The sequence below is a fragment of the Ascidiella aspersa genome, chromosome 6 (genome assembly GCF_963924565.1).
Source record: "Ascidiella aspersa chromosome 6, kaAscAspe10.2, whole genome shotgun sequence".
Classification (NCBI taxonomy): Eukaryota; Metazoa; Chordata; class Ascidiacea; order Phlebobranchia; family Ascidiidae; genus Ascidiella; species Ascidiella aspersa.
In genome coordinates, this window is record NC_139452.1 from 20,360,499 (window position 1) to 20,377,567 (window position 17,069).

At 36.2% G+C, this 17,069-nt stretch overlaps 1 protein-coding gene across 1 annotated transcript; it reads right to left on the reverse strand.

Annotated features, from left to right (window-relative positions):
• Nucleotides 1-4,729: 4,729 nt before the first annotated feature.
• LOC146140677 (kelch-like protein 30) lies at nucleotides 4,730-13,347 on the reverse strand. Its single transcript, XM_083391519.1, has 9 exons — nucleotides 12,103-13,347; nucleotides 8,586-8,705; nucleotides 8,083-8,184; nucleotides 7,810-7,938; nucleotides 7,189-7,729; nucleotides 6,362-6,467; nucleotides 6,112-6,240; nucleotides 5,713-5,929; nucleotides 4,730-5,408 (listed from the first exon to the last, which is right to left on the reverse strand). Exons 1-9 carry the CDS (start codon nucleotides 12,325-12,327, stop codon nucleotides 5,160-5,162), a joined length of 1,818 nt encoding a protein of 605 aa, XP_083247645.1. The 5' UTR covers nucleotides 12,328-13,347; the 3' UTR covers nucleotides 4,730-5,159.
• Nucleotides 13,348-17,069: the final 3,722 nt, after the last annotated feature.

Here is a 17,069-nt window from a genome sequence, read left to right on the forward strand (position 1 = left end):
ATTTCTTTTTTTACAAAAAAATTCCCGAAGCCTATTCATTATTACGTAATATCCCTGTTGTTTTGTACCATTACGATCTTAAAAATACAGGTCATGTCATATGTCAACAAGGAGCACATAAGTTGCTTTAAAAATCCGTACACCGCTGTGGGACATTGGGCGATAATTATGTCAAATAGGTGCTCATGATAGATATCATCTACTGTTTAATATAGCTTAACCTACAAATAGCATTAAATAATCCTAGTTGTAAGCTTAAAATAGATGAAAACATTCGATTTAACATAGTTGTTCTACAACAGCGGTTCTTAACCGGGGGCGCCAAGCAACTCTTAGTTGGGCGCAAGGTTTACTTCAATATTAAACTTTTTGTAATGATTTTATCCTTTCCATGTTGCGTTATTAGTTATTAAATCTGCTTATATGCTACCGTGTGCATAACATCAAAATTACACATGTTTAGAAAAGTAATTGAAAAAAAAAAGATTCATAATTTTGCGATTTGCGAACTTTGAGCCTACCCTAAAAATGTTTTAGTATAGTTTCTCGAATTTGGGGACAATATTTGCTATTTATTACGGCCAATTAATTGGGACTGTGTTTAATCTAAACAGTATAATTTGGTCGAAGAAGAAGTTGTGCACCATGCCACCCTCTCCACAAACTGTGTTTTGTCAATTTTAACAACAAAACTATACCTAAAAATTTTGCGCTTCGCGCAGCTACAAACTGCTTTTTTTGCGCATTACTAATTGGGGGGGAACTCAGACTTTTTTACGCCAATTTGTAATGTTATTTGCACTAAATAGCCTTTGCATTGTGTGTCATAACACTTTTTAAAACACGATTACGGCAATGTTTTATTTTTTCACAACATGTCTGTTAAAAATCAGCTTGAAGTAAACCAATATATCGAGCACGAGCAGCTTTTGTGTTTCTCCAAATAAACGCAAATTTTTCGCGCTTCACACCACAAAGTGTTAACTTTTCTATTTTTATGCGGTCTGATTGTTATGTATTTAAAATTTACCGAATTTATTTTAGTATTATTGTTTAATATCTAAGAGTGCGCAGGGCACAGGACAATAACCAAAGTGGGGTGCGGTAGAAAAAAGGTTGAGAACTACCGTTCTGTAAGAAGTGGTACGCGTGGCAGTACAGAGCGTCCAAGTGGTACGAGATCGTAAAAAGGTTGGGAACCCCTGCCTTAGATGTTTGTTGGGGGGCCATAAAAACGTTCAGAAATGACGTTACAAAGCTATGTCATTAAACAAATAATTTTAAAAACACCTCTTCGCAGCTCAAGCCCAGTCTAATTGCGAAAAGCGACAAAAATTGGGATTATTTTGTTGAAATTGGCAAAACCTATTACTGTTCTTAGGTTTAGGACAGGGGTGTCCAACTCAAACATGTCGACGTGCCAATTTTTATCTTATAACTTCTTCCCGTGCCAAAGTTTCGTAACTAATTCTTTCTAATATTAAAAGAGCTCTTTTACAAAAAAAATATAAACGTTTATTTAAACATGAAAATCATTTGTTTATTTAATCAAGCAAACCATTCATATAATTGACCAAAACTGCTTCTGTGCAAACATTTGTTTTCAGCCAAACTCTGAAGATAGATCATCCGCATTACTGCACCTAAGTGTCCGTCGATGAGCTGAATTTTGCTTCTTCACACCAAGCCATATAGCCTAATATGTTAATGATAGCTTCAAATCAGTGCTTCGTAATCTTTTTTTACTTGCGACACACTTACGGAGCCAAAAAAACAAAAATGCGGCTTACTAATAGAGCCGAAAAATTGGCGGAACACCTACAGAATATATGTCAATCGACAATTTTTCAAATAGGCAGATATTCGAAGCAAGTAAGAGCAAAAGAAACGTTTTAATTTTGGGCCGTGACAAAAAAATTTGGCCTACCACTGATTTTTACAAAGCGAACCGAATAGATAATTAAATGGAGAAAAAAAACTGCCTATTTTTTAATGCTACCTATTTCATGGATAATTTTCCTTTTCTCATTGGTTTAACCTTTGAACAACAATGTTGTACTGTTTAGGCGCTAATCCGAAAATTGCCACCCATTCGTATTTTATAAAATGCTTTACTCAAAAATAAGCCCAAATCTTAGAAATAAACTCGGATTGATAGCTTATTTCAGCCTATAGGACAGTAGTCCCCCCACCATGTAACGTTGGTACAGACTTCATGAGTCACCCTCACTTATGGTGTAACGTTAGACTGTATATAGCAGCCTACGTGATGTGCGTAGCTGTTTTTTGTTTCACAGTGTTATTCATTGTCTTCTAATTTGTTAACTGTTTCCAGAACTTGGGATAATTTCTCTTTAATTCGAAATGTGTTACAAATTGGTACCCAGCTGCTGTATTTAGCATTCATTCCTGTGGTCGTTAAACTTGTTGTTGTTTACGACTAACCGTTTGTATCACGTCACAAATCCCAAAAGGGCACAATGCTTATTCATAGGCCGGTCATGTTCAAATGGCGGATCGCGATCCGGTTCCGGATCTTTTCAACGTTTTGTGCGGATCTTCTAATGTAGTCTTGAAAAAATAAAATACTTACTTTTTTTACTATTTTAACTATACGCAAGTGCGAAAAATTTTCGCGCTTCTCGCGGATGATATTTCTACGTCCAACTTGTTTACGTTTTAATGCTGTCTTTTGAACTAGATTAGCGCTTCGTTGCCGTTAACGGAAAACGTATTCAAAAATATTGGTCATATATTTTTTAACACTTTTAATTTTCGGCAATGTAATAAAAACTTGCAAGAAATTCAAATGAAATGCTGGTATACCTAAAAAAAATCTCACTCGCTTCGCTCGCCACGTGCGCCCTCAATTAGAAAGGTTAACAAAAACTTTAAACCAAACAAACGATTTTTTTCGCGCTTTGCGCCAACACTTTACTGACATCTTAAATGTAACTAAACACGCTTTTAAGTAAAAGAAAGATCCGAGGTCCGCCTGATTAAGAGTTGTTCTAACATTTTAATAACACAATTCGAGATAACATTTTGTGCGGCCCACAAAAACTTTTCTGAGTTTGGTGTGGACCCGCGACTAGACAAAGGTTGCCGACCCCTGGTCTAAACCAACTCATCATTTTTCTCACTGAAACAATCTTGGTGCTGTAGCACACTTCACTTTTGACTTTTACAAAGTTATCAATATGTTGTAGGGTATGCATTTACATAAATATAGCACCATAAAAATTAAAGCGTGCCCAATATGTTTACTATTCGCATTTGGTGGATCATCATGTTGTCAGGTTTGACTGGGGTGGATCATGGCAGAAATCATTTGAACATCCCTGGCATAGGCTATCAGGGGTTCTTTAACTGGGGTTCATGTAACCCTTGGGGATACGTGAGCTTGTTTCAGGGGGTCCATAAAGGATTATTAAATTATAAGTGTATATTTAAGAAGTAATCAATTTTTGAATAAAAGAGTTAATCAAAAATAAAACTGTTTTGCATTGAATGTATTTGGACTTTTTTTTGGACCGGAAACAGTAGATTTATAAAGTCCATTGGTATTGTGACGTTAATTCATGACGTCATTTCTAAAAAAAATTGTTGACACTGGTCCATGCGAAGCAAAACACATTTTTAGGTGCCGCGGTTAAAAAGGTTTAACAACCCCTGCTATAGTCAAAGCAGAGCTTTCTATGGACTCCAGCCAAGACCTAAATAAGAACAACGTCAACGTCGGAATAAAACACAGTTCGGAATCAGACCATAATAGGACTATACAGTGTTGTAATGACTTAAGTCAAATGACTTGACTTAAGTCACTGTTTTTAAATGACTTGACTTGACTTAAGTTATTTGGGCAAAATGACTTGACTTGACTAAATTATTTTAGGCAAATGACTTGACTTGACTTAAAGCATTTGGACAAATGACTTGGGTTAACATAAATTGTTTTAATTAAGCAATTATTTATAAAATTACGTTATTTATCCCAATCTTTGCACATAAAAGAATTTGCTTGAAATATGCTGCTTTTATGTAATTTTTTACTTGAGTTGCTCATAATATTTGGAGGAGTTTGCCGGTTTTCATAATTCAAAGTTTTATTTTTTTGACAAGGGCTGGACTTGAAGTTGACTTGCTCTAATTATGACTTGACTGGGACTTGACTTGTTATTTATTTAAAAAGACTTGACTTGGACTTAAATTATTTTACGAATGACTTTACTGGGACTTAATTTAGTTCGAAATGACTTGTTTGCAACACTGGGACTATAATACCTAATAGTTTTTATACCGTCTAAATCAGAATAAGTCCTAAATCCGTCGGAAAGACATAAATGGTCAAAATAAGGCCGGTAGGCTACGACCTTTTACCCCAAACCCCACCCCTATAAGTACATCACTAACTCCCCTAAAAAAAATTCCACTAATCAATTTCTAACCTTTAACACTAACCCAATTTATAACCCCTACTGCAGCGAAGCTGATAGTTAACACTTCTGGATGTAGGCTGTAAAGCAGTGGTTCTTAATCTTTTTTCTTGCTGCTCCCTTTTCAAACCACCAAACAATTTCTCACCCCTTCTAAAATTGCTTTAAAAACAAAACCATTGTAATTTTATTTTTATAAAAGTAACTGATAACACAGTTAACAATCCCATAATGTGAGTTAGTTTTACATTTAACTGAGGAAAGAAATAAATTACAGTAGGCCTAATACGTTTTCTGTGTTTTATTCAGCATCCCCACACCCCCTTGGAACAGTTCTCGCACACCTTGCTGGTGCGAGCACCCCTGGTTAAAAAACCTGCTGTAAATCGTCTAAGTACCATTACATACGTAATCGAAATATGACAAATTGGCACGGGACAATTACCGAAAGGCGCGATTGCAAACAGCTTAAGACCCACTGAATTAGACAAATAAGGTTTGCGTAACTTTTATTTTTAGTACGTAACATTTATTTTTCGCGTTGCCGTACGTCATTGTTTCAACATTAAAGTGCATTTCCGTCGTAATACAGAGACTCTCAGGATGTCGGATAAAACACAACATTTGTTTCGTTTAAGTCAACAAAACTTTTTTATGTCACATTTGATGCCAAGCCGTCAAGGATGCATCGGTGTAGTACTATTTCAAAGTGGAGCAGTTCGCTTAGTAATCGTCCACGTACACCGATGCACAACCGTGATACAACCAGAGGTAGGGGAGAGCTCCCTGTGACGTCCAACAATCGGTAGTGACGTTATAACTCTCCATTTGATCCCAGTATCCTTCATCTTCCCAGTGCCCCCCTGCAACGTATACTTCTTTCCCGATGAGTACCAGATTCCCGTTAGAGTGCAAGTTGTTCATATCGGCACCTCGGGACCACTTGTTCAGGTTGGGATCGTACATGTATATCTGACAAAAATTACATTTTATGTGTCATTTAAAATTGTACACCTACGTTTTTACCAGGTGGATATAATCAATAATCGAACCTTAAAAAACAACCGCCAAGTTTGTTTTCCACGTTTTTATCATAAACTAGTTTATAAAACGTCAAGTAAACTCATATCGGTACTCCTTAAATTACCTTTTTATTCGGTGTCGTCAACTCTAGACTGCGTCGTTAAAGCTTATGTTTTAAAATATAATTTAACATTAAATAGGTGGTAAAGTGTCCTACGTTATTTAGTAGAGCCTACGCACCAATGAACTATACCTTTTTAGTATTGTCGCCACCAACAAAAACCCTACTTCCATCAGGGACAGCGACACAAACAGGTGCTGAAAGATGCCTGGGCACGTTGGGAGATCGAACCACTGTCCAGCTGTCCACAGCGGGATTATAACATTGTATGAATACGGTAGATGGTTGCCCACTGCCGAGTACAATCAACTTGGAATTACAAGCAGTGGCTGTAAAGTTGTCCATCATCCTGTGAGCGATAAAGAGGTAGGTGTGCCAAGATCACAATTTTTCACATTTATCAGTTAACGCGTATTGTTTTAGTGCTTTACCCTTGAAAGATGTACATACCACGATTGTATGGGTTTGCGTATTTTGTTTATCGAAAAAAAAAGGTTTTTTTTGTCGAAAAAGGTTTTATGTATAATTAACCTTGGCGCGGTGTTTTTTAGGCAAGTCCACTTATCCTTGTGTCTGTCAAAGAATTCTGCATCGAGGGCGTTTCCAGAACCACCAACAGCATAAAGTTTACCATTCAGCTCGCAGCTTGTGTGAAACGCCCTAAACGAAAAGTTTGTTGTTTAAGTGGTGCCTAAATATTAACAAACAAAGAAATACTGGTAAACAATTTACGTATAGAGACTGCTATCATTTATAAACGATTACTCTACTATATGCTCGCCTTCTTTTGTTCATGTCGGGAAGACGACGCCACTTATCCATGGTTACGTCGTAGTTCCATGCTCGATTAATTACTTCGTGATTCTTTACAGTTGTCGAACAACCTCCTGAGGGTTATGATGTACTGTCATTATTTTAAGGTAAAATTCTAAAACCCCTTTTATATATTAGAGACTTCTCACCAAACTTATTTTCTGTTAGCTTGATTTATTCTTTAGATTAGATGTTTTAGTAGTGTGAATGTTGACGTCACTTAAAAAAATACACATACTAATTTTCATTTTTAAACATAAAGTAGGCCTATACAAAAACAATAATACAAAAACAGGTATACCAAGACACCCGATTACTCAAATACTATGTTGTTCATTTATGCATAATTTGCAATGTATTTTTGTCGATTTTTACCACATAAATGCAAAGAAGATCACGCATCGCGTAAATTTCGATTTACTTGTTTTAACCGACTCCGCAGCAGCGCCCTGCTTAACATATTTCTCTGAAAGAGGCAGAAGCACACCAACAAAAAAAGGATATAAAAAATACCTTCGCAGCAAAAAGTTGGTAAAAATATATAATTTGGGGCAGACAATAGCCTAGTAGTCCCCCTCACCCAAAGGGCACAGTAGGGTGACCAAACATATACTGTTATATGAGAAGAACTCGAGAAAATTCATGACCTATTATCATGCTAGATGCACCAAGATTCATTGTAATCGATATTTTGTTGCCGAAATAAAATAAGTTATGTTATGCGAACAGCTATGTTTTTTTTACGTTTTCACATATAAACCTCGGAAATGGATTAAAAGTTTATACACTTCTTACCGGTAACCCCGACGCCTTTGTTGTAACTTGTAACCGAGAAACCGCGAAGACCACGTTCGGGCCAACAACTCCTGGGTTTCCACGCCCGTTCCAGTGGGTGAAAGCACATCACGTTGGGTTGTGTTGTGTCACCCCTCTCTGCTTCACCCAGGGTAAGTCCACCAACTAAAATTATAGCTTGGTGTGGTGCTCTTCTGGGCTTGAAATTTTTGAAACTCGGAGAAATGCTAATGCTTGAACTGTCCTCGGTTGACATACTTCTCTGAAGGCCTTCCGCACTTATATCCTCCTTTGTGTTTTCAGACTTTATAAATGATGTTACTATATCACTTGTTTCGTCATATGACTTTCTAACATGATCCAAAACCAAGTTCTTCATCAAAGGGTCTGACGTAATAGCTTGATGACGTAGTAGCACTTTAAGTAGGAAAGGCGCCGGTAATCGGCTCCACTGAATGTAACTTAGCATCTTGTTTGCCGATATGCTTCTGTGGATCGTATCCTGCTTAATCCAAGTCATTAAAGATAGCGAAAGACATTCCTGGATATAAAAAAAATCCGATCGTTTTCTATGGGCTACAGTACTAAACTTCGTGTTATCGTTAAGCAAATCCTACTTACCTCTCCACGCATATGCATTTGGGGATCTCTGAGAATGGCAAAGACGCTTGAAGAAGGGATCGGACATTCCGCAGTTTCGCGATTAAATACCGAGCAAAGGTGATTGCAGAGAAAATCATAGGCCGAGGCCTGCGAGACATGACGTCAACGTTTATTATGTTTGAAAGTTGTATGGCGATTTTGTTTTAGGATTTAGGATTTTTTGACGTATTACGAAAGAAAAATATCGTCACAAGCAACTTATGGGAGCAGAACATTAAAGCTCAAATTTACCTCCAATGTGTTATGATTATGTTCTTTGGCTAGTTTTAGGATTTCCAAACAGTTTGATTCGTCGATTTGGTTTCGCAGGTAATCGATGCACAGTTCAATAACCTAACAAAAAATATTTTCAACTAATACTTTCTTTATTACACATCTCGGAAATATACTGATAACAATTTATTTATCGATCGATCGATTCAAAGGCTTCTGCAAGTAAGGACTTCATGTTTTAGGAAATATGACATTCTGTACTACGTAATATAGGGGTGATGTGTTAATTTGCTGTTTCTAAAATTATTTTGGTTTTCAGTGCTCAAATTGAGTTAAATATAAATTAAGCTAAAATTAAAAAAAATACCATACTTTTTTTTTCTTTACTCTCTCTAAAAAATACTTAAACAGCAAAATAAGTGCTGTGTGCTGAAACAATCACAAGTGTAATACTTTATTAAATGCATTAAAACTTGCCATGCGTCCATGCAATCGTTGGGTTTCAACTAAACAACAATTACCTTTGTAAATCCAAGTCTGGTAGCGGCAAAAAGGAGTCTTTCCGCATTTAAGTGACTGAGAATTAAATTTCCCGAATACACAAAATTAAGGATTGTCTCAATAGCTTCACTTGGAATTCCCTGTTAAAATATTCTGTTGTTTTGTTGTGACAAAAGAAAAAAGGCCATTTTTACACCGCAGCTGTACGTGATAATCAAAAATGTGTAAGATTAAAAAAAACAGTGGTTTCCAACCTCGGCGTAGCCGGGTAGCGACAAGAACAACTGCCAGTCTATCAATTGTATTAATAACATTTGCTTCAGTGTTTCAGTCGTGTTCATACCGTCATCATTACTGTTGGTTTTAAGGAATTGTTGAATAATAACTAGTACCTATACACTCAAGGCCAAATTAAGGGTACTGTAGGCCTAAGGCTATTTACCAGGGAATGGCCTAATTTTGCAAACGAAGCCACAAAAATATAACAAAAACATAATATAAACATGTAATGTAATTAAGTGTCCGAGACTCACAGTTTAGGGGAGATGTAGGACCAGTGGATCACTTTTAACGTTTTTGAATTTGCAGGTATTATTTGCGCCGTAAAATAGGATTTAGAGGTCGTAACGTGAAGTTTAATCTACCCTTCAACATACCACAGCGTTTAACTCAAAATGTAAGAAGAGAAAAGTTGAATAAATTATAAATGAACCTACTTTCAAAGCTTATTTTGGACTCCGCCGAGGTATTTTTTGTATTCGACTCTGTTTTGTCACTACATTCACCGAGATGATTCCTAGATTTATATTTTAAAAATGCGTTACTATTATTTGCCATTGAGTAACCCTGTAGCATATCTTGCGCGTTTCACGATGTTCTTTTGCAAACTCGTTAAGGAAATTGGGAAATCTTTGCACCAGGCATTACAAGTTAAAAATTGCTTGCCCATCAGCATTTGACGGAAACTTAAAGATTAGGCGAAGGTAATCGTCAAGTAATTGGCTGCCCGAAAAAACGCTGTCGCCGCACTGGATGGCTACGGTAGGCTACATATAAAATAGCACAGTAATTGCTTCGTTCCAGCGACAGGCCTTTATCCAATCTTGCCACTCGCAAGCGTACGATTAGGCGTAAAACTTTGCGAAACGCAATAAAGGGATACAATATTCTACTTTGAACAGCGTTAACGGCAAATTTCCTCGCTCCTAACAGAAAGCGTCAAAGTTGACTGTTTCAACTTCCGCAACCGAAAGCGTTTTTTTAAACGTTTTACGTCAACGCCAGACGCGTCTAGTGTGAAACAACCTTATAGATGGTGTCATCGACATTCAAACATCTAACAACATCCCTATCTATGCTTAGGGACCCAGTACCTAATAGTCGCAGTACCGTCTAAATTAAAATAAGTCCAAAACCCGTCAGAATAAGACAAAAATGGCCAAAAGTAGGCCTAAACAACACTTTACCTAACCTCAAACCTCACCCCTAAGTACATCATTAACTCCCCTAATAATTTTAACCCCTTCCCATTTTCTAACCCCGTCCATTACCCACCAATAACCCCAAACAGGGCCAAAAATACAATGCAAAAACAGCGGCGCTCTAATGGCGCTGGTCAAACTAGGGCGTTCAACGTCGACACCAAAACGGCCCATGGTAGACCTAACACAGCGCCCGATCGACCCATACCCTCTCCCTACAGTTTCAGGCGTTATTTTGGCCATTTAGGCAATATTACGATGAATTTAGGATGTATTTGGACAGATTTAGGTCGTATTCGGACGATTTTGATCTTATTCTGTACTGGGCAGTTATCGGTGTATTTGGCTTTATTATTTCATTGGTCTTAATACTATGAATTTATAGATTTTTCTGCTTTAGGTATTGATTGCTGCTTTTTAGGTTTCATTGTGTGTTCCCCTTAAAAGTAATAGCACAGAACATAGATAGTTCTTAACTCGTTTGCAGCATAAATAAAACGATTTATTTATCTACTCACACACAAGCCACATATTGACTAGACTCAGTCATTCGTTTTTAAGCAAAAAATGTACTGTACCGCTACTGGATCTGTATCACTATCAGCCTTACTAAAATTTAAGCTTAAAAAATTGAGGGCCGAATTTTTCCAGGGCCTAAGGCTATAGCCTTATTAGCCTATTGGTTAATCCGGCCCTGCCTACACTATACAGTCAAGCATAAATAGCAACAGTGGCCATTCGACCACAGAGACCTTTTTTGCGACACTCGACGAAACTCTTTTTTCAGGAAAAAAACGAGAAATACAACAATGACCAAAAATATAAAAAAAATATGTTCTTAATCTATATTAAGATTACTTTAGTTTCAGAATTAGAAAATAAATTGAACCATTTTTTTTGTTTTGATTCAAGTTAGTTCGAGTGAAGTAAATTTTCTACTGTTATGTTATAAAAGCGCAATAGATTTTTCTTGTTTCGAGAAAAAAAACAGTATGGCGCATATAAACCATAAAAAGTAGCTTTAAATACTCCCTCGTAAATGCTTTCAGTGTAAATCCAAACTTTCTTGGCAAATTTCAAACTTTTCTTTGCCAAATTTAGCAAACTGTCAAGAAAAGTGAACATTTAAAAAAATGATTTATGAAAAGTTTTTATGTGTAATACTGTTTTTATGTGTAATACAAACAGGGGTCGCGTAGGTTTTCAACAACTGTGACGACAACGAAAAGGTTGGGAACCACTAATCTAACAGGACGATTCATATTTCGGCCGCCATGTGTACATTTTTTGTAAAATTGATATCGAATTTGTTTTGTATCAAAGCCAAAGTACGCTGTGGTGAAAATCGGAGATATTACCATGACACTAAAAAGAGCACTGCAACTAAAGTATTAAAAAAGTTACCGTACATAGGTTTCAGATACCGTACTTGAAAAAAAACATGCTGTATTGGTCTAAGGCAGTGTTTCTTAACCTTTTTTACTTGGTGGCGCACGTAGAGACATTTGAAAACGCCACGGCGCACCTTGCGAGCGAAGCGAGTGCGAAATTTTTGAGGTGTACCGGTATTTCTTTTAAATTACTTGCAATTTTTGGTTATATAGGCTTTATAGTTGCATATCTTTAAAGGAACTCTAGCCTTGAGACCAAAATAAGAACAAAAGCAACTTCGGAAAAAAAGACAGTTAGAAAAAAGGCGAAAATAGGACTAATACCTAATAGTCGTAAAAATAACGAAATCGAAATCAGATGAAAATTGCCGAAATATTGCCTATATAACCTCTTATCTAAGCCCAAGCCCTACTTATAACTATCATTAACTTCCCTAATATTTTTACATAGCACAACATTTTTCCTTTTGCCCGCGGCGCACCGGTTGAGAAGCCCTGGTCTAAGGACTTATTCCTTCCGAAAATAATGTAATTTTGTATATTCCTTATTGGGAACCATAAAGGTATCTGAATGTTTCGTAGGACTTTGTTGTCATTGTGAATCCCACCTTATCGCATATTTTTCTAAAATATCATAATAGCTTGAAATTAAGTGTGTGATGTACCTTTAAGACAATACTGTTTTCAAATTTCTCCTTAAAACCGCCACTAATTGCCGCTCGAAAGTAATCGCTGAACAGGCACAAGACGGTTCTGTGGCAGGGAAACTCCTGCTCTTCGCAATGGACGGTAAAGTCGCAAAGTTGGGGAAAGCAGCTTCTTGATTCATCGAGTCCGCGAAGAACAAAGCGTGATTGTTCAATAGGTTCAGAATAGACGAACTGATCCATGCGTTATTCAACTAAAACACTCAAAATGTGATATTTTGAATTAAAATACACAAGCGTTTCTAGACGTAAAAACGACTGCTGTATAGTTAAAACAAATATGCTAGCATTAGCAATACGATACTATTAAAATATTTTTTTTGGCAAAATAATGATTTATAAAGGCTTATTTTTGTTTAATGGATTGTTGCCAGGTAGCATATATACTATTGTTGTTGTGCTATGAACTTCTGCGTGGTTAAAAAAAAACTCTACTCACGCCCGTTGTAGTTAGGCTACCTATACAGAAGACAAGATAATCTTATTGGGGATTTTTCTCATTATTACACGATGTGAGCATTGCCTTATAGTTTATATTTTGGCTATACGTTCTCTAACACAACGCCCTGCTATATCCATGACTACGAACTTAAGATGTGAAGAAAATTCAAAATGCGAAACAATTTAAAGAATCCCGTAGTACCACGGCATAAACGACAAGTCAAATTATTTTATATGCGAGACCTGTTGACCTGCTGTGTCACTTGGTAGGGGTCGCGGCGTATGAATTTTATCATGCCAAAAAATTTTGATTGAATACCTAAATTGAAATATGGATGTTACAACAAAATATGCATTTCAAATATAATAATTTTGCCAGATTTTTTTTTCAAAAAGCTCCAGGCATCTCCCAGCTACTTTCTTGTGTGGCACTTTTTAGACTCGTTACTATAATCGTGTCAATTATGAGACGCAGTTTTATAAATATTTCTTAAAAAGAACGTTATTTAACTCGAATAATGTAATTCAGGGAAAATGGCCATAATGCACAACAATTAATACCAACGAATAAAATGAACGGTATAACGCTTTAAACGTAGCCTACATATATTGCAAACAAATTGCAGGCACTCAACTAGCATAAAAATCAATTTTAAGGCTATGTTTAGAAAAAGTGTGTTATAAAATATTTCCGTTTGTCTTTTAACCCTTGCCAGTGTGCTGACGTCAATACAGAGTACTGTACTGGTTATTGTTACATGAGCAACTTTCTGAAAACGGTATCGAATACTATCTGCTTATTTTATACAGACTAAATAAATATGCGCAATCCTTTATTTGCTATATGAGAATGGCTTTACGATCTCACGAATGACTTCACATTTTGAGTTCCCATAAAATAGTAACAAAAAGTAGCCTTCCTGTAGACCCTATAGCCTACTCTACTACTCCTCAACGTCTCTCGGGTAACAAGTAGTAATGACAAAATTTGTGATCACATAGTTAAAAATACAGCGTAAAATACAGTCTAAAATAGCGAACTGCCATGTTTCCACCGTTTTAAAATATATATTGTTTAAGAACAACCAAACGCCAAAGCCACTCCTTTATCATGTATCGCTGTAAGTAGTGTTTATCTCTCGTCTTTATACCAGCTGCTAATGCTTGTGAACAAACGAAGCCAACCAGAGACGTGCTGGCGTCATTGACAAGGTTTATTTATAAACGACAGCTCTTGGGAATTGAGTGTTGCGCACTCACGTTAGTAAGGGTGTTTTACATAACACGGCTATACTGCAGGATTTCTTACATAACAATGCTACAGTGATTAAAAACGTATTTATTCAAACTTATCGTCGTTCACCCGGTTTTAAATAGGTTTGATCAGTTTCAATACTTTTCTTAGTGACCAAAAACAATCTGCAACTCAACCTATTTTCGTTGAGAGAAGGCAGTTAAAAGTAACCGCAAGAATTGCGTACTGACCGAACAATGGCGTCGGTAAACAAAATGTAAGAAGGCATCAAGTTGTGGCCTTTTAATCACTATTACAAGTTGTACATTCAGCATTGCTAAAGTCGCGCACTATAGCTAAACAATATATGTAAGAAGAATACCTATAATACAGTTAAAATATTGTCGGGTGTACCAATGCAAAACTAAATTTGATAAAAAAAATAAACTGAACGATAGTTTCAAATAACTCACTACAAGTTTTCTTAATATGTAAACAGTATTTGTGCATTTTGCAAGCGATTGACCTAACGTGTAAATTTTGACACATTTTGACTTCTTTAACCAAATAGAGGTACGTTTACCATCCGAAACCTTACGGACCTCAGTCATAAGACCGAAATAAGAACAACATCAACGTCGGAATAAAACGCAGTTTGGAATAAGAAAAAGTCTAATGCCAATTCTAAATACACCACTAACTTCCCTTATAATTCCAACCCTAGTCCAAATTCTAGCCCCACCCATCATCCACCAATAACCCTAAACAGGGGCAAACAATCCGGTGCCACAACAAACAGCGGTGCCCTAACGGATCCGTATAACTAGTGCACCAAAATATCGACACCAAACCGGCTAACGACGGGCCCCGACTATCCCACACTTTCTCCCCAGAGATCCAGGGGTTATTTAGGACTTATTCAGGCTGGTTTAGGTCTCATTCAGATGATTTAGATTTTAGATCTTATTTTGTTATGGATATTCAGTGTTGCAAACAAGTCATTTTTAAATGACTTAAGTTCCAGTCAAGTCAATCGTAAAATACGGTTACTTAAGTCCAAGTCAAGTCTTTTTGAATAAATAACAAATCAAGTCCCCGTCCAAGTCATCGGTTGCCCAAGTCAAGTCCGAGTCAAGTCAAAGTTAGAGCAAGTCAAATTCAAGTCAGGCCCTAATTGTCACAAAAATAAAACTTAAAATATGAAAACTGGCAACCTCTTCCGATTATTATGAGCAATAACTCTAGTAAAAAATAACATAACGCACAAGAGCGACTGCGATGGAGATTAGCTGAGTCGAATGTCGGCTAGATTTGCCAGAACGGCCACGAAAGGAAATGAGCATCTAGGTGAAATATTTAACACTTTACCAGGCGAACACACTATAATTACAAGCACAAACAGACATGCGTCGTTTCTCTACACACGCGAGTACCAAACTTTGAAACTGATATGACCGCCAACTGTAAATCGCAGATGGGAAATAGCATAGGGTGGATATTTTTGAACAAGGTATTGTGAGTAAATGAATTATATGAATAACACCCCTACAAAGTGGATTGCTGAATATCCACCGTATATTTTGTTACGTTTGGCGGAATACTGACTTTAGAGTCGGACTCGGAAACTCGGGTTATTTTTAACCGACTTTTCAGCCCTGGTCTAAATTTCTAATAGAACTACCAGTATTTGGTATCACATTGAAAAAATATTGTTTCTATGCTCAAGCAAGTTTTCATCAAATTTTCATTCATAAAACATAATAACTTAAAAAAAATGGTCTGTAATCCAGTTCTGTGTGCGTCAGGCAAGATGAAGTAAAATCATTGTTAATGGCCTAAAAAGGGGGAAAACACGTATAAAAAATTCGCCGAAATGACAATGGTAAATTACTGCCCTTTACCATTGTCATTTTGGAGAAATAATTTTCCATTTCTTTTTATCAATCTTTGTAGCCGCTTACCATAAAATGACTTTCTTTTGCCGAACCAAACTTTTTGGCCGCACAAAAAACTGAATTACAAACGATGATTTGTTATAATTTTTATCGATACATTTGGGTTGAATAAAATAGACTGTAAATATGCTAATACTAGTTCTAGTAAAATGTATATATGCCAATACTAGTTTTTTTAACACATTTTTTTTAAGTTTATGCAACATCTAAAATTTCTAAAAAATATGCCATACAACTACAATAAAATGTGACAAGCGTTAGCGTCTGGCGTCTAACGGCCAACGTCGTCCAGTTCACACATAACGCGTTGCCAGCTTTAACGGCAAATTTCCTGGCTTCTAACCGAAAGCGTTTTTTAAAAACGTTTAACATCTACAATAGACACGTCTAGAGTGAACCAGCCTTTAGTCTCCCACTCTGGTTATTAAAATATTTCCAACGAAATAGGTTTAGCGTAGCCCATTTATATTAACATAAAAAAGAAAACTAGAAAAAATGCGAATCTTTTCAAAAGTTCGAATCAATTTATTCGCCCAACATACATTTTTTCGAGTTTTCTTTGTTTTTAAATATAAATGGGCTACAGAAAAGCTACTTCGCTGGGATGTTCTGAATGACCAGAGTGGGAGACTATTCTTATCTTAGGCACACTTTTTGTAGTTTTATCTTTGGCATTTTTTAGAAATTGCGATGTTGCGTAAACTTTTAAAATTTGTCTTCAAAAAGAAGTATGACTATATATACATTTGAATCGTGATTTTTTTCGACAACTAAATGTATAGATAATAATTATAACAAATATTTGTTTGTAATTCATTTTTTTGTCGTTTCGGTAAAAGGTAATCAACTTATGGTAAGCGGTTCAAAATAATGTAAAAATTGCATAAAAGATTATTTCGCCTAAATGACGATGGTAAATTCCCCGCGCTTTGGCCTATCATTTAAATCAGGCCTGCATAACTTTAAATGGTAGAAGGGACGCAGCAATCATGAATGACAATTCTTTATAAATGACGTTAATACTTTACGTCGTAAAACAATTAATCTGTAAACACCTGTTGTTTTTGAGCGAACTTGTGCGTAAGAAAGGAACAGTTTAGTTGTCAAACCTTTTTGTTTATTTGGTTTAAAATAATAAAACTTAAAGTTGCATTGACAAAACAATGTAGGATAAGTTAAAGAATTATGTTTACAGAGTAAAGTTAGCAAAATTTTCCGCGGGCTGCATTGAAAAGTTCCTCATGCAGCCGTGCATTATGCAGGCCTGCTTTAATGTAATATTTTGTTTCAGGAAG